At 37.4% G+C, this 25,942-nt stretch overlaps 3 protein-coding genes across 3 annotated transcripts in view; 2 read left to right on the top strand and 1 right to left on the bottom strand.

The window, feature by feature from the left end:
- The window catches only part of LOC135731158 (uncharacterized), a 30,720-nt gene extending 29,364 nt beyond the window's left edge, over positions 1-1,356 (top strand). Inside the window, exon 7 of the mRNA XM_065249109.2 lies at positions 1,029-1,356. Coding sequence (XP_065105181.2) covers positions 1,029-1,106 — 78 coding nt within the window. The 3' untranslated portion in view covers positions 1,107-1,356. The remainder of the gene's footprint in view (positions 1-1,028) is intronic.
- Positions 1,357-5,079: 3,723 nt separating this feature from the next.
- Positions 5,080-22,013, top strand: LOC135731216 (uncharacterized). Its single transcript, XM_065249180.2, has 6 exons — positions 5,080-5,152; positions 5,404-5,706; positions 14,276-14,578; positions 20,782-20,826; positions 20,977-21,057; positions 21,163-22,013. Exons 1-6 carry the CDS (start codon positions 5,098-5,100, stop codon positions 21,234-21,236), a joined length of 861 nt encoding a protein of 286 aa, XP_065105252.2. The 5' UTR covers positions 5,080-5,097; the 3' UTR covers positions 21,237-22,013.
- Positions 22,014-23,083: 1,070 nt separating this feature from the next.
- LOC135749514 (catechol O-methyltransferase-like) lies at positions 23,084-25,572 on the bottom strand. Its single transcript, XM_065268105.2, has 4 exons — positions 25,266-25,572; positions 24,224-24,497; positions 23,826-24,022; positions 23,084-23,529 (listed from the first exon to the last, which is right to left on the bottom strand). Exons 1-4 carry the CDS (start codon positions 25,338-25,340, stop codon positions 23,227-23,229), a joined length of 849 nt encoding a protein of 282 aa, XP_065124177.1. The 5' UTR covers positions 25,341-25,572; the 3' UTR covers positions 23,084-23,226.
- Positions 25,573-25,942: the final 370 nt, after the last annotated feature.

The following is a 25,942-nucleotide window of genomic DNA, read 5'->3' as shown; positions in this document are numbered from 1 at the left end:
ATGCCACACTGCTATTTTTTTAAACACACCCCTTTCAACTACTTGCCCAATTGCACAGCCTTAAGAGCGTGCATATCATGAATGCTGGGTCTCATTTGTTTTCTGAGAATCTACTGAACTTACTGGTAACTTGTTTGCCACGTAGCAATAAAAAAATATACTAAAAACCTTGATTATTCTGGTTAGTCACATTGTACTGTTATTATTTTGAACAAGACTGTATATGACAAGTTGACAGGCTATTTGATCCAGTGCAATGGGTTTTGATGATTTACGATTAAGTGTATGCATAACATTAATGATGTCCAAACCCTCACAGTTTCAAACAAAGATTCATATGGGAGGGTGAGCGTCAGGGCTACCTGTTACATAAGGGGCGAGAACCTCAGAGTAGGGAGTAAAAAAACAAGAAGTGTTCATCAGTTCAAAGCCTTAATCAGGTTTATGTTCTGTAGTTTTGATTTACCTAAGGGAGATAACGTTAACTTGTAACGTAGGATTCAAATAAGCCTATCTGGTTGGTGTTTTGCAACAGCTTGCATGTATTGTAACATTTGCGAATCGAATGTTAACGCTAGCAGCTATTTGTATGTAGTATGACATGACTAGGTTATTTCTTTTTTTCTGTTTTGCAACCTTGTGATGCAAAATGACGATTAAATTACCTAAACATACAGTACACATAGCTTTCATGGAAACCACAGAACTTGGTTCTGACGGCTGCTGTTACTGTTATCTTTAAGTTATCTTTAAGGTTCATTGGCCTGTGGTATTCCAGTACTGATTTTGCGTTTACTGTTTTTATATAACAATATGAAAGTGTAAATTGAGACAGATGATTTATTTGGGTGTCCTTAGATTACAGTATTGTGTAAAGTGTTATGCAATTCATAACCTGACATGATTTAGCCGATTTCCATATCTGGCCCACTACTTACCTGATCAGTTATACTCATTTTCTGTGAAGTATTGAAATTATGTCCTGATTCTGAATGTGAAAATAACATATATTTTGTTTTAATGTGTAGATTGTCTTTGACGACTGCTCACCAGTTGACATTTCAGTGGCAGACTGTTCCTGTGTTGCTGGAAGAGCACCCGACTGAGAGCCCACCCTTCCGACTGATGGAAAATAAATGTCCCAACACGAAGAGCTATATGGACTTTAGCTCCTTGAAAATGCCATGTGTAACGATGAAATTAAGCAGACTCACAGCTACTACTGGCAGGTGTAAGGGGGAACCGTCGCTTACAGTAATGCAGTGATGTGATTTTGGTGTGTTTGCAGAGGAGGATTTTTTCATACAACACTACAGAGAGACTGTGAGGTGGCTATAACCATAAGGGAGATTTTTATTTTTACATGGATGTTTGAATCACTTATGGCATGTAATTTGATTAAAATGCACTACATTTTTCCTCTTTAATAAATATATTACTTTAATGTGCTCCTATGTGTGGCTTCCTCTTGATGCTATCAGGTCAGGTGTATAAAGCATTGCTAAACTTTTCTTAGTTGTAACGTGTAACTGTCCATCTCATAAGTTTTGGAGAATGAGGTTTAAAGGGTTCATATACATGTGTACGGTTGTTTGAAAATAATTATCTTTTTAATAATGTAAAAGACATAAACAAAATATTGTTTCATTAATCAATTCTGGTAAGTAAATGTCTAACAAAATCATATAACATTAATTATAAAGTATTTACAAGAAACTATTGCAAACAGATACATTCAAGTATTTACATGAAAACACTTTAGAAATATATTTATTAGAAGGTTTTTTTTAAGTATAAAAGAGTCAAGTGGTGTAAGAGAACCGGTTAAGCTTCTTTTATTAATCTCCTCAACCCCTTAATACTGTAGTTACTATGAAAGATGCCTGCTACACATACATACAGGTAGGGTTGAAGCTGTCCCTACTACGGATCTTGACATACCGCAGTATATACAGGACTGAAAATGTATCTCTGCGTTATTAAAACATGACGAATGGGAACTCAACAATCTAATGCTGACTTTTTTTACCTGTTGGAAGGCCAGTCACCTTTCTTGTAACATATCTCTTTGTCGCTGTTTGTGGAACTCGGTCGCTGTTGTCTCTCTGTCTACCGCTCTGGCTGTCAGATCACCGCACCAGAAGTTTTCACCAGAAGTACTGGCCCGCACAGTCAAGTTCAAACGTCAGCGGTCGCCATATTGTGCACAGAGCCAATTGAACTCAACATCTTCATTAACAAAGTGCACAGGCACAAAACAATCCACACACTACGCCACACTGGGTAGCACAGCAGAAGAAACAGGTGGGAGTGTGACCACATTCAATCTGTAAAAACATGAGAAAGTGCACCCCAAAGACCAAGTCGCCGAAGAAGTTGCAACATCCTGCGTCAAATGACACCCCACAGATGCCGGCGTAGGTATGCCAGCAGCTTGATAAGCATCGCCAAAAGACTCAGTATTTGTTTAGAAAGGGCAGTGCCTTTCCGACATGCCCCAAAGCAGACGAATAACTGATCCGTTGTGCGCCACTCAGCCGTCACATCAACATAGCGTTGCAAGGCGCGTACCAGGCATAGCACCTGGCAAGGGCTGTCCGTAGTCCGAAATACCGCCAGGGACAACTGCCAGTCTGTTGGCTTAAATCCCCCAGGACAGAGAATCTGCTGCAGCATTGAGATGGCCGGGGACGTGTATCGCCCGCATGGAGAGCAACCACGGCTCCGCTCAAGTCAGAAGCTTCCGTGTCAGGCGCAGAGAGGAGAGGGACCTCGTGCCGCCCTGATGATCGATATGAAACACCACTGAGGTGTGTCCGTCCTGACCAGGACGTATTTCCCCGTCACTACTGTCTAAAAGTGCTTGTGCTTCAGTAAAACTACCTCTAGCTCCAGAATGTTGACATGGCACCTTCGTAGGTGCGGTTCCCACAGGCCGTTCACCCCCTGATTTTGGCATTCGCCCCTCCACCCTGAGAGGGAGGCGTCCGTCGTGATCACTTCTCTGCATGACGGGGTAGGCTCCATTTGCACACCCAACTGTAGAAAATCGTCTTGCCGCCAATGGGTGAGGGAAAGGAGACAACTCCCCGAGATCCGTACAAGGGTTCGCCGATTGCGAACCGCTGACAGACGAAGTGCAATTAGCCACAGCTGAAAGGGCCGCAAGTGAAGTAGGCCCAGTTGAATCACTGTGGTCGCCACGGTGAGCACAGTTTTAAAAAACGAATGTCATGGGTACTTGATGCGAGAGGCCAAACTTTAGGCCTCACTGGTTGACGTAACAAGTGATGGGAGTAACACGTTAGAAAGTACTACTTTTACCAGTAACGACATGTAACAAAGTATTTTTTTTAATCAAGTAAAGCAATTACAATTACTGAAATTTAAATGAGTTCGTTACTCGTATTACTCTATTTTGTAAAAAAATAACACTTGCAGACAAGACATTTCTGATCTAACGTTGCAGGACTGTGGTGCTGCTGCTCTGTGCCTCCACCCTCTAAATTTGTCATACGTCACTAAGAAAAGTGCGTACACTACGCTAATACTCTCTCCTGAATACAGAGGAGTCTAAGATGGCGGCGCTACCGGAAGGTAGTTATTTTCGTTAATAAAGTTTTAAATATGGATATTTCTACAACAACACCCCACGGATTACCATCAGAAGACCTTTGTTTATCATCCTGGAGCCGTTTGGATTTAATTTGTGAAGGATGGATGCACATTTTTTGGATTTGAAGGTCGTGGACCCCGTAACTTCACATTTAAATAACTGAAAGATCTAAAACATTTTCTAAAACAACTGAAAATGTGTTTGTCTGAAAAACAATGGACATGTGCATCAGCTTGGGGGTGAATAAATCATGGGTTTAATATCAATTTTGGCCAAACTATCCCTTTAATTTAAAAAAAATATTCTCAAAACAGTATGACTTTATTTTGACTTTTTCAGGCATTAAACAACATAATAACAAATGTAGATGTAGTAATAGCCTGCAATTTTGGCATAACTTTACCATATTGTCCACGGACTTTCTTTTCCGTGGCATTCTCACGGATTGGTTACTCAACTGTTTTGTCCTATTTTCTTACCATTGTCGCTTCGGTTTAGGGTTAGATTTACATAAAATGACATCCCTACCCAAACCCAACTCTAACCCCAACGCCAGGTGACAATTGATTAAAGTTTAGAAAATATAAAAGAATACATAAAAAAAAATAGTATAAACCAATACTTAAAGTGAAATACTAACGCAAACACCAAATCTAACCCTAAACCGAAGCGACAATGGTTTGAAAATAGGAAAAAACAGTTGAGTAACCAATCCGTGAGAATGCCACGGAAAAGAAAGTCCGTGTCAGGGCCACGGAAATATGAGGAGATCCGTGAGAATGCCACGGAAAAATGAGCAAAAAATTCCGTGACTATCCCACGGAACTTCGTGAGATCATGTTGGTTTAAAAGAAGAAGAGAAATAAAAAATCCTTGTAGTGCACTTAAATTGTAGAATTGAGAGGGGGGTTTGTGTACTGTACATTAATGTGTTTAGAAAATGCTGTTAAAGTCAAATTCTGTTGTTCCTCTAAATAAAAAATGTACACAAATGCTATAAAAGAAATACACAGAACTACTTGCAATTTTTGTTTTTGTAATCGACATTGTGGTCACCCATTTCCTCTGACATTTATTGTGCTTGCCTTGACTGCAGTGCTTTAAGTGCTTGACCCCACATTGCTGCTTGCAGCTATATTTTATTTAATTTATTCATTATTAGTTATGTATTTATAAATACATGTTAGTTACTGTGTGTTTGGTTGTCATGTGCCAGGATTTGTTATAATTTATACCATCTGGAAGAACAAATGTTGAATCCACAATATTTTAAACTGGAACTGAAGGTGACCTCTGTTATATAATACATACAATATAAGAAACATTTTTACATGATTAAGTTTTTGTTCAATCCACATGGTTTTATGTTTAGAAATGTAGCGTGGGTAATGGCTTTCTCATCACAAGATCTTTACCACAGGAAGAGCTGATGAAATGTTATGAAAGGATCGTGAAAGCAGGCAAAGACCAGTCAAACAGAAATGGCTAAGTATCACATATATCTGCTGGAACTGATGATTCTGGGATTTCTCACAGGTAAAGATTTCTGTATAAAATATTTGTATTAAATCAGGTGGTGTTTCTATGAGAATATAGTTTAGTGCTTTTCCATTATAGATTATAAAGGTAACACACTATGTTTAGCATATATGTAATGTTGATATAAAATTAATTTTAAGTTATATTTTAAGTTTAATTGTTGTATATAAATTAAAAATAGATGATGTAGATTAGACTAAATGTAGATCACTTTTAAATGTTACATATGCATGTTAACCATTTGTCAGATATCAGTGGAGCGACAGATGCCCATGTGATTGTGAGTGATGGTGAAAATGTCAATTTGTCTTGTAATAAAACTCTTTCTGACTGCACATCAACTTCATGGATATACTATAAAAGACAATCATATGCCGTTATACTGTTTGATAAAAATCTCAAGATGATTGATCATGAAAGACTGAGTCTGGGACCTAACTGCTCTCTGAACATCTATAATGTCACAAAAGAAGATGCTGGGCGTTACATCTGTCGCCAAAAGGAGAAATCTCCATTTACTGATGCCAATGTTTATCTGCATTTTCTTCAAGGTCAGTTTTTCTTTATATTATATAATTAAGCTCAGATTCAAAAGCCAATAAACGCCACCTCTGTCAGAATAATAATATTAACTGAATGCTCTCGGCATGTTCATTGAATACTTTCACTTAAAATCTGCTTAACTTCAGGTCATTCACACTGCAAAAAACTGACTCTTACGTTATTAGTCATAGTATTTTTGTCTTGTTTGTTAGTACAAATATCTAAAAAATTCAAAAATCAAGATGCATTTTCTTGATGAGCAAAATGACCAAAGACAAAAGTCTAGTTTTTAGAAAAAAATATCACATTACCCCATTGGCAGATTTTTTTGCTTGTTTTATGCACAAAATCACTTAAATTTGATATTTTGGGCCTAAAAACTAGACTTTTTTCTTGGGTCGTTTTGCTTATCAAGAAAAAACATCTCAATTTAAGAATTTTTAGATATTTTACTGAAAACAAGACAAAAATACTAAAAAACGTTTTCCTCGAAACATTTTTTGCAGTGTAACACACACCATCTGATGTTAACCTTGAGTTCCTAAATACATTACATCCTTCATATCTCGAAGAGTCTTTAGTTGTGTGTCAAGGTGACGCACAGGGAAGTGCATTACAAATAAACTAGACTAAAATCCGACTACGCCATACCGGGAAATTTAATCAAGGCACGAAGGTTCGTTTGCCAAATATGGGGCGAGGACGACATACACAAAATAGGAAAAAAAATATAAATATTTATTTTACACATTTTAAAAGGGATCATTATCCCGGACACAAAGAGACAAACACAATAAATTATAAAGTGGAGCTGCAAGCAGGGATCGTGTTGTTTTCACCCCACACATTATACCACAGCAAAGTCAGTGAAACACTGCAAAATATCAACCAGTTGTGTAATATCGATCCCCAGCTTACGTCTCCCACTCAATACAAAACAAATACAAATCAAGACGCTCATTAACAATCAAATAATAGGCATTAATAGCCAAAACCAATAAACAAAAAAAAAACACAGTCAAATGATTTAATAAAACAAAACAAACAAACAACAGCTGAAAGTAATCAGTTCATGTCGAGCCACGGGGCAATCAGAGGAAAAACACATGCGCTTTCACAGTAAGAAATATACATTTTAACCCCTTATAAATGGTCCCATAGCCGGAACACCGGACGACGTAATTTGCCCATAGTCACACAGACATGAATATCCGAAACTATAGAGTGAAGCAGCGCGGTAATCTCTGACGATTTACATTCCGCCCCATTCAATTTGGTTGCGGACACCCTTAAGGTGTAATCTACATGTTACCTGCCAGGCACAGAACACTTCTTTAAATTACTCAAACGAATAAGCAGCCTACTATATAAACGACTACATACCAAGGAAAATTGGTCCAGGAATTTACAACCACCCCCATACACCGCGATGAGGGAGCACACTTGACGACCATTATCATGGCCGCAACAGTTAACGTTCATTATTAAAAACGTTGTAGCAAACGTGGATTTCATACGTGTAACCTACACCTACCGTTCATTCATAAAAACCGCGTCGCCGGGAGGGCGGTACCACTGGATGACGCATCACATGCACCGACAATTCAGGACTCTTATTCACCTTATTCCGCCACGCCCCTTTTAAATTCTTCGCTCTTCCGCATTTTGTCAACCGACTTCCGCTGCTAATATGGCACAGTGCATTCGGTAGCTAGTTTGGTGGTTAGAAGATTGTTTGTAGTTCACTATAACTTTAGTAAAATGACAAATATCGCACCTGCTGTAAATGTTTTAAATTAGGAGCACGGAGAAAACTTCATACGACGCTTGGATAGTCTTATATTGTCCCATCAATCGTCTCGTGGTTAGACGATAAGCAGCCGCGGCAAGTAACCTATTGGACATATTTAAAGGAATATTCCATTTTCTTAAAAGAAAAATCCAGATAATTTACTCCCCACCATGTCATCCAAAATGTTGATGTCTTTCTTTGATCAGTCGAGAAGAAATTATGTTTTTTGAGGAAAACATTGCAGGATTTTTCTCATTTTAATGGACTTTAATGGACACCACCACTTAACACTCAACTCAACACTTAACAGTTTTTTCAACGGAGTTTCAAAGGACTCTAAACGATCCCAAACGAGGCATAAGGGTCTTATCTAGCAAAACGATTGTCATTTTTGACAATAAAAATAACAAATATCCACTTTAAAAACACAACTTCTCGTTTAGATTTGGTCGTCATGCGCTAGCGTGACCCGACGCAATACGTCATCACGTCAAGAGGTCACAGAGGACAAACGCGAAACTCCGCCCCAGTGTTTACAAATGTGGTGAAAGAGGACCGTTCCTACGTTGTTGTATGTCAACTGATACTAATTAATGTCTTTGTGTCAGTTTATTGTTTAAAATGGTCCGCAAATGTGCGTTTTTATATATGTAACACGTGACCTCCCTACGTCACTACGCATTTACGTTAGGTCGCGCTGGACCGGACCTAAACGAAAAGTTGTGGTTTAAAAGAGCATATTTGTTATTTTTCTGGTCAAAAATGACAATCGTTTTGCTAGACAAGACCCTTATGCCTCGTTTGGGATCATTTAGAGTCCTTTGAAACTCCGTTGAAAAAAACTGTTAAGTGTTGAATTAAGTGTTAATTGTTGGTGTCTATTAAAGTCCATTAAGATGAGAAAAATCTTGCAATGTTTTCCTCAAAAAACATAATTTCATCTCGACTGAACAAAGAAAGACATCAACATTTTGGATGACATTGTGGTGAGTAAATTATCTGGATTTTTCTTTTAAGAAAATGGAATATTCCTTTAATTAACTCGTCCTGTCAGAAGGAGCAGCATTGAAAATTATTAAAGTACTTATGCCTACCAATATTTCAGTGATTTCGTGTTTTTTAAAGCAAATGTGCACCTTAGCCAGTCCAATAACTATTCCGTTTTTATGTGGTAATGTACCATGATAGAATTCATTTGCAAACTTGCCAACACTTATTCATTCAAATCAGGAGACTTAAATCCTTTCAAGTGGAATCTACAAAGCTCACATATGGTTTAAGAAATTCCTTACAGATAATATCTGATCACACTGTAAAGGTTTATATAACTGCATGACAGGTAACATCTGATCACGTTGTAAAGATTAAATATAACTGCACAATATCTGATCACATTGTAAAGGTTTAATATAAATGCACGTTGACAAAATGAGCGCAATGGCGCCGCCCTTGTTGTCGTGGAAAATAAGGTGAATACCCTCTGAAGTATACTCTAACTGGTTGGCAGTTTTACCCTGCGTCAACCAATAGCAAGGACATACGTCATCCTGCTACATTCGTATCAGATTTATAAAAGACAGATTAGCTGTACTGATTCTTTTTAATAACGCACAGAAACATTCGGAAGAAGGATTCACGAACTGCAAGAGGAGCAACATTGTTTACAACAACTCAGGATAACTTATGATTCACTACATGTTCATGTTGATTTCCAACATAATGACCCAGTCCCGGCGCCATGGGCGGGCTTTAGGGGGCCGGGCCCGCCCTGTGAGTCACCAGTGCCCGCCCTGGACGAACCTGCGGTCTCCCTTCACCTGTTCACCAGCTCCATGTTTTTATCAATAGGCCACTGTTATTAATTAAAAGTTATTGTTTTGTACATATATAACTCCTGAATAAAAATAAAAATGTGTTTGGTCTGATTTAAAAAAATATATATTTTAAACGTATTTGATCACGATTGAGTGCTGCCTGCAGTGAGACTGACACGTTATGGTTCTGCTGTTATCTTTACTATTTTCGCTGCTGAAACAACAAAAACAGTCAACATTGCGTCTAAAATGTAAGTGGCTTAATATTAATTACTTGTTTAGTGAATTGTCATTAAATCTGTCACATTTTCAACCGTGATGTGATGCTGCTTAACTATATCATGTTATAAAAAAATCCACATTTTACCGCAGTATGTTTAACACACTGTTTGCTGTGCTTATTTGTTTAACTTTGTGTTATTACTAACGCTACTTTGTGAAGCGATTCCTGTAAATTAGCGTCCTCGGCTCTCGGTCTCCTGCTTATTGACGTGTGGGGAAGAGCCCATAAAAATAAATGATACGCAAGGTCTACCCATGATACGTAAGATGTGTAGCAGTGTTCAAATAAAACTTTCCGAAACTTGAACGAACCCTGGCGAAGGGTTTGTACAAAAATACTCTGTAACACGTCCACACTGCAAAAAATAAGAAAACATATCTGCCAATGAGGAAGAAAATTTTGCTTGAATTAAGTGTTTAAGAAAAAAAGACACCATTTTTGTAAGATTTTTTCCCCACCCCATTGGCAGATAATTTTGCTTGTTTTAAGCACAAATTCACCTAAAGAGCCAGTAAGATGACAATTTTAAGCGTCCTATCACTGTTTATAAGTCCCGGACAACAGGTTTAAATGCATGCAAGGTCAAAAAACACTTTTGTCATTTTCTGAAAATATAAATTTAAAATTACCCCATTTCTCAGAGATCCCCAAACGATTCGTGTGAAGCCGTTCAATGACTCAGCCTTCCTTAACCCCACCTTTCAGTAGCCTACTCTGCTCTGATTGGTCAACTGACACAGTCTCCGCACAGACCACAGATCAGTAACACAGACCAACAATAGTGCAACATGTATTGACCTAGTGCTAACATGATTTACTGAGAAGACATTATCGACATCAATACACATCATTCATCCAAGCAATAAAAATGACGATAGAAACTAACATTTTACACTCATTTAAGCATTTATGTAAGCTAACCAGGTCATAGGAAAACCATAAGTGAGCATGGGTTAGCCACTTGCTAACATGACTCTCTGACAGTATTCATAGTTTAAACAACGACATCATTTATCATTAAACAAAGCAATAAAAACGATGATAGAAACTAACATTTTACACTCATTTAAGCATTTATGTAAGCTAACCAGGTCATAGGAAAACCATAAGTGAGCATGGGTTAGCCACTTGCTAACATTTCTCTCTGACAGTATTCATAGTTTAAACAACGACATCATTTATCATTAAACAAAGCAATAAAAATGACGATAGAAACTAACATTTTACACTCATTTAAGCATTTATGTAAGCTAACCAGGTCATAGGAAAACCATAAGTGAGCATGGGTTAGCCACTTGCTAACATGACTCTCTGACAGTATTCATAGTTTAAACAACAACATCATTTATCATTAAACAAAGCAATAAAAACGATGATAGAAACTAACATTTTACACTCATTTAAGCAAGTATGTAGCTATAATCATACTTACAGGTTGTGGTTAGAAGACGCACGTTGTTCCAAATAAAGTGGATACTGAACCATCTTTCACAGCCAAACGTTTAGTATATTCTTTCTGTCAGGAACAGGGGACAAATAAACCCAAAAGCAAGCGATGTCAGGGGTAAACAGAAAACACTTTAATAATAGACAAACAAAGGCCCACGAGGAGGCAAACAAAATAGACACTAGACAGATTTAACACAAAACTCGACTAGAACACCCGACTAGAACACCCGACTAGAACACCCGACTAGAACACCCGACTAGAACACCCGACTAGAACACCCGACTAGAACACCCGACTAGAACACCCGACTAGAACACCCGACTAGAACACCCGACTAGAACACCCGACTAGAACTAGTGATGTTACCAGTGACACCGAAGCTCCGAAGCGTGTGTCAAAAAAAACGAACCGATTTTCATTGAAGCTTTGTATCGAAGCTTGATTCGTTCTGGCAAAATCACGTGACCAATGACGTCCGAAGCTTCGTTTCACACACACCCACGTGACTGCTTCGTTATCTGATTCAAAGGTTTAGAATTGTGCGATGCGCGGCGCGCCCTCATCGGTTGTATTGGAGTATTGCATTACACGGAATCGATTACTGTATAGTGAGTTTATGATATATATAGAATATATTAGTAGTAAAAAGCCTTTTCTGCACCACTTAATACCATGATATATTTTTTTATTGGTTCACACTTTATACTTTTGAGACAAGGTCTATCCTTAATTTGTTATTTTTGTTTGAAGTGCCATTCGCATGAAATGGAACATGCTTTGGTCATGTATTTAATATAGTGTTACATTTATTTATGAATCTATCCTTAATTTGTCAATCCATTAAGTTTTGCTTTTATAATTAAATTAATACGTTGTTTGGTTGTGGAACATGTTGTGAAACAGCACTTTCACCAGCAGAGGTCCTCATTGAGCTCTGATTTGAAAAGCTTCGAGTAATGAACCTTTTTCCGATACAATTGGGTTGAAAGCTTCACTGCTTCAAGAAAGCTTCACTTCGCCATCACTAACTAGAACACCCGACTAGAACACCCGACTAGAACACCCGACTAGAACACCCGACTAGAACACCCGACTAGAACACCCGACTAGAACACCCGACTAGAACACCCGACTAGAACACCCGACTAGAACACTTGACTTAAACAGCAAATACAAAACGAAAGAGCACAGGAGATGAAACACAAGTGCTTTAAATAAGGGAGTAAATCAAGAGGGCAACAGCTGCTAGGGATCAAACAATCAAACCAATGAGAATGACAAGGGAACGGGGTAAAAGAGACGAGACAAGGAAAACACGTGGCCTGATATCAACAACCAAGGCCACTTAAATGCTCATTTCTAATAACTTTTGGAACGGATTGTACTACTTTGTTTGTAGGAGGGTATATGAAGTGACAGACTGGGTAGATTATAAAAACAGAGAGAAGCAATCTAATATAACTACAACCAAATGACTACATACTATGAACTGTATAAAAACATACTTTATTTTATCAGGGAACAACACTAACCTTTTAGCACTTGCGCTACTAACTTTTTCAGTTACTGGGGCAAAACGTGATTTGGTCGCACAAATTAGTTATATTAAGCCGTTCTGGATAATAATGAACAATAATGAAACTGTATTGCATACAGATGTGCTTTTTATTTTACTTGCCATCTTTTAAACCAGTGGTTCTTAACGTTATTCCTCGAGGCCCACTGCCCTGCATGTTTTGTATGTCTCTTTTATCTGGCAGACTCAGTTCAGTTCATTGAGATCTCTTCTAATGAGCTGATGATTTGAATCAGGTGTGTTAAATAAGGGAGACATACAAAATGTGCAGGGCAGTGGGCCTCGAGGAATAACGTTAAGAACCACTGTTTTAAACCACATGCCTGTTGCAGTGTTGCACAGATCTGAAATGTACTTGTTGTGGTGGTAGCTGGTGAAAAGGGCAATCATTACCCACTGACAAAAAATGGTCTACTTTACATGTAACAAAGAACTAGTAATATGTGACACAACACAATACTTTGATTTATTGAACATTAATATTAATTTCACATTATAGTTCATTAACCTGCACTTAAAGGCGGAGTCCATGATGTTTGAAAGCCAATGTTGATGTTTGAAAGCCAATGTTGATATTTGAAATCACCCAAACAAACACGCCCCTACCCCAATAGAATCTGGACCTTCTGTTGATAGACCCGCCCCACACATACGCAACCCGGCATTTGATTTGATTGGCTATAAGTGTGTTTTGGTAGTGGGCCCGTCTCCTTTTCCAAAGCGTTTTTCAAACATTGTGGACTCCGCCTTTAAGCCTATAATTTCGTTTTTAAAAATGGGGGGGACGTGTCCCCCTCACGTATAATGGCCCCTACGCCCTGGAAAACAACAGAAACTGAAAACACAGCGTGATATGATGTTTACACACTAACTTGCTGTGGGCAGTTCATAGTTTTCATTTTTCCCGCGGGCAAGGCTTTAGGCAGAGATTAATATCTCGTGTGACGTGAAAAAAAGGCAGGCAGGAGACTCAGTCCATGATAACTCATGATAACTTGTTTCAGCGATTCAAAGTCGACTCCCTACTTTAGAAGCCAATAACTTTATTAATCGTGCACTTTTTGGTTCAACTACCTTGCACATTGTTTACATTGATGGACAGCTACATGACACACTGCAAAACAGGTCAGTTTCGATTTTGGATCTGTGTGGCTCTTTAAATTGTATATTTTTTGGCTAAAAAATGACCTTATCTTAGGTCATTTTTTGCTCATCAAGAAAATACAAAATACAATAGAAATTTCTACTAAAAACAAGACAAAAATACTAAATAAGAAAGTCATTTTTTGCAGTGTATTCCATTAGCAGATTTTTCTGCTTGTTTTAAGCACAAATTCACTTAAATTCTAAAAACTAGACTTATTTTCTTTGGTTATTTTGCTCATCAAAAAAATGCATATTGATTTAAGAATTTACAGATATTTGTACTTAAAACAAGACAAAAACACTTCGTAAAGTCATATTTTGCAGTGCAGAAATACCGGTTTGTTGGAAGAATCCACTAAGAGTCTAATAAAAATGCTCATTTACAAGAAAAATGTCAGATGCACTTAGAGTGTTTTGGATTTAAACTCTTAAATTATATTTTATTTAAAAGAGCATCAAACTTAAATGTTTACAAGTCTCTCAAATGTGTGATTTGTGTTTTAATTTCTGTTGCAGTATCTCCACTATCTGAGATGGAACCAGGCAGCTCTGTCACTCTCTCCTGTCACGTGTATTCATATGATAACTATTTTTGTAAGAGTTTGTTTATTATTGAGGGATTGCAACTGATGTGGATAAATGGAGCTGGTGTTAATCTACAATCAGACTCCAGATATCAGATCTCATCTTCAACAGAACACTGTAACAGCAGTCTGAATACAACACTCCTGAATGAAGACGACAACAGAGAGTTGAGATGTCAGATTATTACAGGAACTGAAGTTAAAGGATTGGCCAGATACACTGTCGGGAATTTGGGTAAGAATATAAATAAGCATCATTATATCTATAAGGCTTTCTTAAAGACGTATTGTGAAAGATTTTTGCAGTTGTGGTTCATTTGTTTCTATGTAATAGTGAGTGAAAGACAAAAAATAAAAGGTAAAAACATAAAATGCCCACATTGTAAAAAATTCTTTGCTACCTTAAAAATTTTTGTTGAATCAACTCAGATTTACAACTGATTTTAATTTATTATTTTTATTTATCTTGACTAGAGATTAGTTGTTTTAAGTTATATTTAGTGGATTTAGTTAATTATTTGTTTTTGAAGCTTTGATTGTGTTTATAGTGGGCAATATAACGTGTGTTCATGTTACACGTATAAAAAACGCTGTATTTTTCACACAATTTACTTATCTGTATAGCGATGTTTTCACTGTCCTCAAAACAGGCTGATGTCTTCCTTGTATGAAGTCCCTCCTTCAGAAATACGTAACAAGTTCTGATTGTGTAGTTTGTTTAGTGTGTTGTGATTCGACAGCAGCTTAGCTTAGCAGAGCCATTTGAGCCAAAGCTGGTGACTGACGTATTCCTGTGGGCGGAGTTTAGTCAAAAAAAAAAAAAAAACGTTTTACTGACGTCATTAAAGCAAGAAATAGTGGTCCAAACCGGCCGTTCGTTGTAGGCTTTTATAGAGCAATTCTGTTAAAGAAAATATTTCGCCTGGCAATGAACTTTGAGCTTTATCATTTTACAGGTATTATTTATGCTATTTTAGCAACATTACACAATAAACTCTAAAAACAAATGGTGCTATATAGTACCAAAAGTGGTTCTTTGCTCGTAATCATAGAAGAACTGTTTTTAGTGCCATATAGCACCTGTGAAGCACCAGTGAAGCACCTGTGTAGAACCAAATAGTGCTATGTAGAACCATATGTGGTGCTATTTGGTCCTATTTGGTTCTACACTGGTGCTTCACTGGTGGTATATGGCAATAAAAACAGTTCTTCTATGATTACGGGCAAAGAACCACTTTTGGGGCTATATAGCACCATTTGTTTTTAGAGTGATAGGGTTTAAAAAAATAGGTTCAGGAAGAACATGACATTTAAAAGAATTCAACTAAAAAAAGTTATTTTGCTTTTAAATGGCTTTCATTTGTTTTTAAATTAAATTAAATTAACACACAGTAATGTTTATTTATAAATGATACTTTTAAAGATTACTTAAATATCGTAAATTAAACTAAGGCCTAGTCCTGGTTTGAGCTAATCCCTGTCCAGGAAACCGCCCTAGACTTAAATGTTTACAGAGGATACCACAATCTCTTGTCCAGGACAAACTGTCTGCATGGTTAAAAGATTTACATTAAAAATGTATTCCACTAAAGATTACAGAATACATGGTGAAAATATATAATGTACACAGAAGCTAAACTATAACTCCTCCACATTATCTGACACTCATCAGAATACTTCCTTTAATACGTTTTCTGAAAAGCCCTTAATCTGTTACATTAGTACTTAGAAAAAGTCTACTGCCAAATATATTACTTTTTAGAAGATGTAGAACATCAGAGAAACAAATTTAAAATTATGAATAAAATAAAACCAAAATAGCTTTTAGACAAACAACTCAACCGATTTTGTTTAAAAATAAGGCATGAACAGACTCCACAGATAAACATACCAAAATACATAAATAACTCTCTAAATATGCAAACATGAGACCTAATGTACATTGTTTTAAAATGCTAACAGGAGTCACACAACATCTTGCATGAATAAATGTGTTTATTTTTTTATAACATTTGAAAGATTTTGATTATTAATGTATACAAGCATTTCTAACAAAACAGACTGGACTGGACTAAAACTGAATCTAGGGATATGGACTGCAATGTTTGTTATAAATCCATGGCATGGTTATTCAAGACTAAATAGGAATTTAAAACATTAATGTGTTCTTAATCTTTTTACTTCACCTTCACAGCGCTTGCCTTTCCTGCTCCGGGCCGATAGCTTTAAACCATATCCATGTCCCAGAATCCACACATCTCTGTGTTATTATTGAAACAACACATTTTGTGTTATTTTTACCACAACTTGTGTTATATTTTAACACAAAATCAACACAAAATGACACATAATGTCTTAAAATTACACATAATGGGGTCTATCTTGCACCCAGCGCAATTGACTTTGTCCGTGACGCATGTATCATTCGTATTTTGCCCCGGCGCACAGCGGGTTTTTCCCGTCACAGAAGCACGTCGGCAAACTAGGGAATGAACTTGCGCTCCCTGGGTGGTTCAGCGCAAAAAAAGAGGCGTGTTCCGGCGCAAACCATCCCTGATGCTATTTTGCAGTTTCAAAAAACAATTGCGCCACTGACCAGAAAAAAAAGTTTAAAGTCAGTGGCGCGTTGCGCGTTGTTCATTATGCTATTTTAAGGGCGCATGCTTGACCATAATGTATAGGGTGCACAACGCGCATACACTTTGCTTATCTAATCTACACAGATGCAACAGTTATTTTTGCAAATCATAAATTGTTACACTTAAAAATATTAATACACGAGATAAGGGGAATCATAGTGGTGAGCATTGTGGTGATAGTTTTTATTTATTCTCATGCAAATAACGATTAAAATATTTTCATAACTTTGTTGTGTGGCTGTATTACGTTTATTTTATGTAAATAATAATTAAAATGTTTTCATAAGAAACCTTAATGTATATAAACTTGATTTGTAAGAGTACTTTGGGGTTGGACCTTGCTTGCGTTTCTTGGGTCCGATTTCAAAGCCCCCAAACCCTTTCAGCGGTGAGGGTGGACGCAGCGATGTCCTCTGCTGGCGTCAAGTCCTGAGGCAGATCCACCTCCCGTTACACGGCGTGCCCGATTTATGCTGGCAAGCGTGGGATTCCCCCGTACAAGGACGTCGGTCTCCTCGGCTGTGAACCGCTCCTGTCGTGCGCCTGGTAAATCCGTCATAATAATAGCAACCCGCCATGGAACTTGCGCCCTTGCGTTTAAAGGGAATGTTGGCTAGCGTTCTGATTGGTTTATTTGACGTTACGCCCAAACCACACCTATGAATAATGAACCTACTTCAGACCAACCCCTTATTGATTTGCGCCCGGCGCAAGAGCTATTTCTCACGCCGGGAAAATAGCAACAGCGCCCAAGATCCGCCCACAAACTCACTTGCGCGTTGCGCTTCGCACTTGCGTTTCAGATCGTTAAAATAGGGCCCAATGTGTTAAAAGCTTAACGCACAAAGATGTGTAAATCCTTTCTAAGAGTGTAGGCGTGTCAACCGCATGTTTAGCTGCATAATTTAAATGGCTCTGGCGGCACAATGATGTCACTCGCTAGCTGGTCTGTGCAGGGCTGCATGAAGTTAAGAACAGTGGTGCGGGGCCCTACGCAGCTCGCGTAGCCTGCGTATAGGGTGCATCGGCTCTGTCTGTAATGTTAAAGACAATAACAACTCTAGATTCAAATATATGCATCTCATATGCACACAGCCAAGTGACATGTGAGAACCAGTGCTCTCCTGTTCTGCGCATTGACCCCACTCCCATATTCCCTGATTAATTATCCTGTTATTGTTTAATGCCCCACACTTGTCCCTTTTTTGCCTTGTGTGGTCTTGTTAAAAAAAATTATAATCCATGTTTTGCCCCCATTGGGTGTTTTGGTTGAGAAAGGTTGATTCCTTGTTTTGTTTTTTTCGTGGATTCCCTGTATTGCTCAGCTTCACTTTAATCTTTTTTTGGGTGTTACTTCCCTTAAGATAATTTATTTTTCTCTTTATGACCAAGGTAGATTTGTAGCCTAAGACTTTTATTGTACTTGCATTAACAAGATTGTTTTGGAATGTTGATGGATTTAATTATCATTTTTTTAATGTTCAGGTTGCAGATTTTTTCCCAACTAGATAAATATGGTCCTAGAAAATATCCAGAACATCTTGCGGTAAAAATTATTTTTAAATGTTGTTCATTTTGCTAAAGCAGTTTAGATTAATGCTACAAATTTGTTTTAGTTTTTTGTTCACACAATTCCAATGCATAATACTGACATTAGTGGGTAACTCTTTGACATAACTTAAGGGCACTCTATGCAATCTGTGTGACGTCACTTCTTGTTGACATTTGAAGTGTTGTCAAATAAAACTGAGCGTAGCTAACTCGTCCCCTCCCCCTCCCCTCCGTGCCCTCTGAACGAGTCATGAACGCGCCCAATCCCTTTGTTATGTTTCGTGGTGGTAGTTTTGACCACTTTGTTTTTGTTGCAGTTTGTGAAGCCTGGGCTGTCTACAGAGACTGCGTTCTTTACAGTGTGTTCAGGGGACAGGCAGCTAGCAGATAGTGAAGAGATGTTTACTGTATGAAACAAAAAATGTGTTATGGCCTAAAACATGTGAATTTGCTTAAAGCACCTTTAATCTTTCTTTTTGAAAATACTGCTTGCTAAGTTTACTTAATAAAGATTATTTGGAAGTTTACTTAATTAGTTTGTGTTGGGACAACATCTGGGGCAACATTTGGGACAAAAGCTGGGTACACATCACAAGATATTTGGGCTGAATTTGTTTACTGTGAAGTCAGGTTTGGATGTGAGAAACATTGCAAGATTTCTGCTGTTCTCAGCGGAGATTTGCGTCGTTAATCTGATGGTGCGCACACCACAAAATGATGGTATAAGAACCAATGTGTTAAATCATCAATTTTTTCATCAGATTTGTGGTCTCTTACATTTTGAAAATCTGATAAGATTTAAAATATCTTTTGGTGTGGCCATATCTTGACTGAATCTATGAAGAGGACTGAGTTCCCAGCATGCTTTGCTCTTATGAAAAATAAAGTCAGTATATGGTACTAAACTGTGTGTTTTTAAGCAATATGAAAGTTATGAGGACATGACATGTTATTGTGTAATATTCTGTAATGTTGAAAATGAGAAGTTTTCTGTTATGTATAAGTTTTTGGAGGTGAAGTGAGCGCAGGTTCAGGATGAGCATGTTAATACCATTTTGCCATGTATCCAGCTTTACCCATTGAATAATCATGTGCAAATGGTCATGCAGTAAACTTACTTGTGCTTCCTGTCAGCACCATTCATTATGATAAAAAATAAAGAAATGTTTATTTAAAAAAAGCAAGTAAAGTAAGTTGGGTCAACACAAATAAAATTTTTTACATGAATTTCAACAAATTAAGTTGAGTGAACACATTATGTTTTAATGTTATTTCAGTTACACTTGGTTTAGTGTTTTGGAAACTTAAAAAAACTTGACAGTAATCTACTTGTAACAGATTGCTTAGGGTGACCATACGTGTCATTCTTCCCGGACGCGTCCTGGCCAGGATTTCGGTGCGTCTTCCGGAAGTCGTATTTGACAACCACATACGCCATTCAGTTAAAAACATAAGACATACAATCGTAGTTTCTTTCTTACCTTAAAATGTAACGGTTGCTTTTCTGTAGTAATAATAATAATCCTCTATGACGTATGCGGTCGGCAAATACGACTTCCTGAAGACGCACCCGAAATCCTGGCCAGGACGCATCCGGGAAAAAAGGCACATACGGTCACCCTAAGATTGCTATGTTTAGATAACATGCATTGCATTGCTCCCCAACCCCACCTGCTTAGTTTGATCATCAGTGGTGGCCGGTGACTGCTCTTCCGAGGGGTGCAAATTTTAAATATGTGTTGGGAGTGTCGTGTGTTTCTCGTCATTTCAAAATATGTGTTTGTTGTGTCATGTGAACCTATGTGCATCATACGTCATGTCAAAATAAGTGCCTTCTGCACAAATGTTTAAAGGGTTTATGATAAAAGAGACGCTCACGTTCACAAAATACTCACAAGACACTAACTTAACACTAAACTCTAATTACGCATGAGATTAAGCGAGCATCTGTCAAACACTAGCATCTCTTTTATCATAAACTCTTTAGATGCGTGCGCAGCAGGCACTTATTTTGACATGACGCATGATGCACATAGGTTCACATGATGCTCCGAAGACATATTTTGAAATGACGAGCCACACACATGATGGGCTACATACATGTTGTGAGAAGCTTTGCATCCTGCGCCCTCAAAAATGAAGTCACCGTCCGCCACATGTGATAATGCTTTTATAAAATGTCAGTATGATTAAAAGCACCAATTAAAAAAAAAAACAGTTTGACATGTTCAACAATTTGTGCTTTTAGGAAATTCACCCAGCATTAAGGATGGAACTGGATCAGTAATAAGAGGTATAAATGTCTTTAGCCATTGTGGTCATACTGAGTTCATTTCTCTGCGTTGGTTCATTTTCCTGTATTAATGATGAAATCAATAAAGATGTTATGGATTGTGTTTGTACTGTATATTCTCTATGTGAATGTGTCTGTTTGTGTCTGCAGTGATTATTTTTATCGTTGAGGTTGCAGTACTGACAGCACCTACTGTTATTCTTCTCTTGATCATCTGTGAAAGGAGATCTGGTGAGTTTTTTAACAGTCTGATGATTCACAACAATCTGAAACTGTCAACATAAAGTAACACAAACAAGCAGAAATGTTAAAACATGAATCATTTATATCCCCCAGGTAAAAGAAGAGCTCAAAGCACAAGACTGAGTTATGTGAATTGCTCAGAATCAGTTGTACTAAGTGATTGTTGATACAAATATTATGAAAATGTACATCATGCATTTTTTAATTAAGGAATATTGCTTATTTCAGACTTTATTTTATATAATGGAGCAGTGGTGGCCAGTGACTGCTTTTTTCAAGGGCGCTCGATGCGATGTATGTAGCCCGTCATGTGTGGTTCCTTTTTTCATAATATGTGTTCTGCGCTTCGAGTGAACCTATGTGCATCACGTGTCTTGTCAAAATAAGTGCCTGCTGCATCTAAAGGGCGTCTAAAGGGTTTATGATGAAAGAGACGCTCACGTTTGCCAGATACTCGCATAATCTCATGTGTAATCAGAGTTTACTGTTAAAAGGGAAACACCAATTTTTTGAAAATATTCTCATTTTCCAGCTTCCCTGGAAAATCTCTTTTATCATAAACGGTTTTGACACGTGTGCAGCAGGCACTTATTTTGACAAAACACTTGATGCACACAGGATATCTTGATGCACAGAAGACAGATTTTGAATAAAGGAACCACACACACGACACTCCGAACACTTATTCTAAATTAGCGCCCCTCGGATGAGCAGTCACGAGCCGTCATTGTAATAGAGTGATATAAAATAAAGTCTCAAATCTAAGAACTTGTTCATCTTATCTTCTCAATCTTATTGCCACATTGTTAACATCAGAATTTTTTTAAATAAGCGACTATGATTCTGCTAGAACTGAGAAAAAACCATCCTTTATTTCATTACTCTGTTTCATTTATTACATAATTGTATTTAAAACGCACGCTCAGGCGCACATGCACACGCGCGTGCACACACACACACACACACACACACACACACACACACACACACACACACACACACACACACACACACACACACATTTAAATTCATCATACAAATTTAAATATTAGTGAAAGATAACAAGTAAACACAACATACAGTTTTTAAATAAGGGTTTTTATTATGAAGAAAAACAAAATCCATTAAAAAAATGTATCTACTTGTATTCTTATTTTATCATTCTATATTAAATATACTGAGATTATTTTATAAATAATTTTTCATTTTATTCAACAACACTTCGTCTCTTGCTTGCTGTTTTCCCCTTCATCTCTGTATCTGTCTGGTTGATTTGAAGTATTAACGCTCACATCTGAGTTGATATTTGAGATTAAAGAGCCCGTATTACATTGCTAAAACTATGTAATGTTGTGTAATTGGTGTAATACAAGTGTTTGCATGGTTTATAGCTCAAAAACACATTTTTTTCCACTTATTGAATTCTTTATTTTGATGAGATATTGCACAGGTATGCACACACCTGACCTGTCAAATGTCTTGAAATAACCACCAGAGCAATGCTTGTGGTAACCGTGGTATAAGTGGAATAATTGACTCCGGACCTTTGCATATTTAAAAATAATGCACATCTATGGTGTAATTGCCACATTGGGTGTGCATTATTTTTAAATAATTCAACGGCCCATCGTCAGTTATTTCTTACACATTGTACATTATTGTTGTTCCACTATGCCCTGCCTTTCTGAAACGCATCGATTTGTAAAAAAGCTCATCGTTCTAAAAAAGCAAGTGATGCTCCTTACCATATTTGGAAGATCAGCCCCCAACAGGAGTTGATATACTGCTTTACTACCTTATCAATATGAGACGAATCTGATCCAGAAAATGCAGATGGCCAAGCTGATCAACTTTACCAGCGTGGCTTGAGCATAAACAAATACACTTAGGATCATCACTAGAAACAAAACTAAACACATACATCATGGTCTTGACAGTTTTCATTTGAGGAAAGTAAATGAATCATCTAGGATAAGACATAACCATTTGCACACCAGGCAATAGAACTCTTAAGACACGTTAGGGCTTTGCTGCTTTCTTTAATTTTGGGTTTAATTTCACTGACATAATAAATAATTATAAAACACATACAATGTAAATGTTTATATTAAGAAACACAATGTTTTTTACACAAACATCAAACTTCTAGCATTAATACTATTCAATATCTCCAGTCGTATGACACTGTAACTCCATCAATCCCTCGATGTGTTTGCCGATGCTGTAGCTCTGAGGTCTGTCTCTCACGTACTCCAGCAGATGTTTAGCTCCAGATGTTACAGCTCTATTGATCAACACAACACAGGAGCTGGACAGCAGCTTTCCTCTTTGTAAGGCCAACAGGTTTGTAAGATACTGTTCAGGGTCATGATCCATTAGGACCAGGTCCAGGCGACTGTCCCCGAGGTAAGAGGACAAAGCAGAAATGGCCTCAGCAGAGGAGCATGTCAGAACCTGAAACTGAAGAATGTAACATTGATTTTTAAAATGCTGTTGTTTATTATATAATACATACAGTAATGAGGTGAGGACAACCGGGACCATGAGAGGTGAGTTTTACCAGGGTGAAAGTGTGTTTGGTGAAAGTGTCTAAAAACAGGTTCAAATAAGTTTTGAATGTGTAAGCTTTATATACTGCCAAGCAATGTAATGATCATACTCTCTGTGCATTAATGTACAGTAGATGGCAACTGATGTTTGCTTACAGATGTGCAAATCTTAGTCAATTTACAGTTTTACGATACGTGTTTTAATACCTGTGGGATTTTGAAGCCCGCCATTAGTATGATCTCCTCTCCTTTATCAGCCGTCAGAGGATTTATCTCTACGGTCAGCAGTTTTCCAGATGGAGGGAGGAGGCGCAGAATTCGAACCGAAGCATAGCCACAGTGCATACCCAACTCCAGAACCCTCAACGGAGCTTCACGCTTTACAATTTCATCTAGAAGCTCACCTTAACACATAAGATAATCTACATGTCATAACAGAGATCATTTACAGTACTTTTAGTAATTATGTTAATTTTGTAAAATAAATAAATGATCATAATTCTTTAAAGGTTTAAAAGATACCTCCTTTAGCAACCAAAATAACATTCATTAAGTGTGGTTGATTTAAAAAAACATATTTAAGAGTAACACACACAGTGACCGACCTTTCTTTGGGCCAATGTTAAGAGAGGGGTGTGTGGTGGAATAGAGGTCAAAGGTCATCAGGACACTCTGGGCCTGTCCATGGGTGCAGTTGGAGAACACATAAGCATGGGTGGAGGTGACACAGACATTTTTGTGTGAGAGTTTCAGTATGCCAGCATACACTCGATAACACACGGCCAACAGAGGGGGGCAGAACCGAATCGTCATCATAATCACAGCTGGGAGGAGAGGCAGAGAGACCACCAGCAGCGACATCCCTGACAATCGATCACCCTAAAAGAGACATCAATGACAATAAAGAACATTGCAAAATATAATTTAAAGGGGTCATATCATAAAAATCTGACTTTTTCCATGTTTAAGTGCCATAATTGGGTCCCCAGTGCTTCTATAAACCTATAAAATGTGAAAAAGATCAACCCAGTAACTTAGTTTGGTAAGCCATTCTCTGCAAGCATGTGAAAAAATAACTCATTGAAATTTGGCTCCCCTTGTGATGTCAGAAGGGGATAATACCGCCCCTTAATCTGCCCTATCCAACCACGGCACTGCCATTTAGTGCAGGGATCTGCTCATTTGCATTAAGGAAACATTTTAAAACGACACATTTTAACAATTTTAACATGCTATAATAAATTATCTATATCGTATTTTGACCTAAAACTTCACATACGTACTTTGGGGACACCAAAAATGTATTTAACATCTTAAAAAAGTCTTGTGAAATGTCCCCTTTAAGAAAAACATCCAAATACAGTGTGTAATCAGTTTTTATATTTAATAATAATGTAAATAAAAAGGTAAACAAAACATAATTGCTATTACAAGACATACACTGAGGATACACATCACATGGGTATGTAGAGTATTTTGATTGGTCAAATGGTCACTGGACTTTCTATTGTCAGATAATGGACAGTGGTGGTTCTCAAACTATAAATCTCACTCATAAAATCAATAAAAAACAATAAATACAAACAACTCTTTCTCTTTTATCCTAGTATAATTATAAAGAGAAAATCGAGAAATAGCAGAACTTACCGCTGACTTGAAGATTGTGTGTATGTGACTGTGTGTGATAGGGAGAGTGACTGACTGTTGACCTGCCACACACATTTGTTACATGCTGTCTGATCCACCTGACACTAAAGTGCACATAAAACATAAAAACGTGTCTTGCACATGAACTGTGCTTGAGTACTTTTTAAAGGAGCTGTCATGCTTTAAAGAAATTCATTACGGAAGTGAGCAAGCTACCTTAAAGGTACACAACATTTCTTAATGGCAGTGTTACTCTCTTACATACTTCCCTCCAGGGGGCGCTCGGTGGCTCAAAGAAATCAAATCTTTCATTGCCCTGCAAAACACATATTCCAAACACATCGTTAAATCATACTCCATGGTTTTGCCAATGGTGAACAATACATCAAAAAGCATGGTTAATTTTCGTAACATGAATGTTTTAAGTATAAGATTACCTTTTCACTTTTTGGTTCAAAACTAAACTTAAAAATAAGACGCTTCCTTACTGTAAAGCATTATCGTTGATTTAATTTAGTCATAAAACATAACTCCAATAATCACTAAAATAATTGATTACTCATTTAATTTGTTTGGCTAACTGTATTATAAAGTTGCTTTTTATAAGTTATAATACCATAAATTGTTGCTTCAAAAAGAACCATGTCTTTTATTTATTTGACAAATAATGAAACACA

Source organism: Paramisgurnus dabryanus, chromosome 16, assembly GCF_030506205.2.
Source record: "Paramisgurnus dabryanus chromosome 16, PD_genome_1.1, whole genome shotgun sequence".
NCBI classification, from domain to species: Eukaryota; Metazoa; Chordata; class Actinopteri; order Cypriniformes; family Cobitidae; genus Paramisgurnus; species Paramisgurnus dabryanus.
Note: the sequence above shows the minus strand (reverse complement) of the source record. Positions and strands in the feature narration are given on the sequence as shown.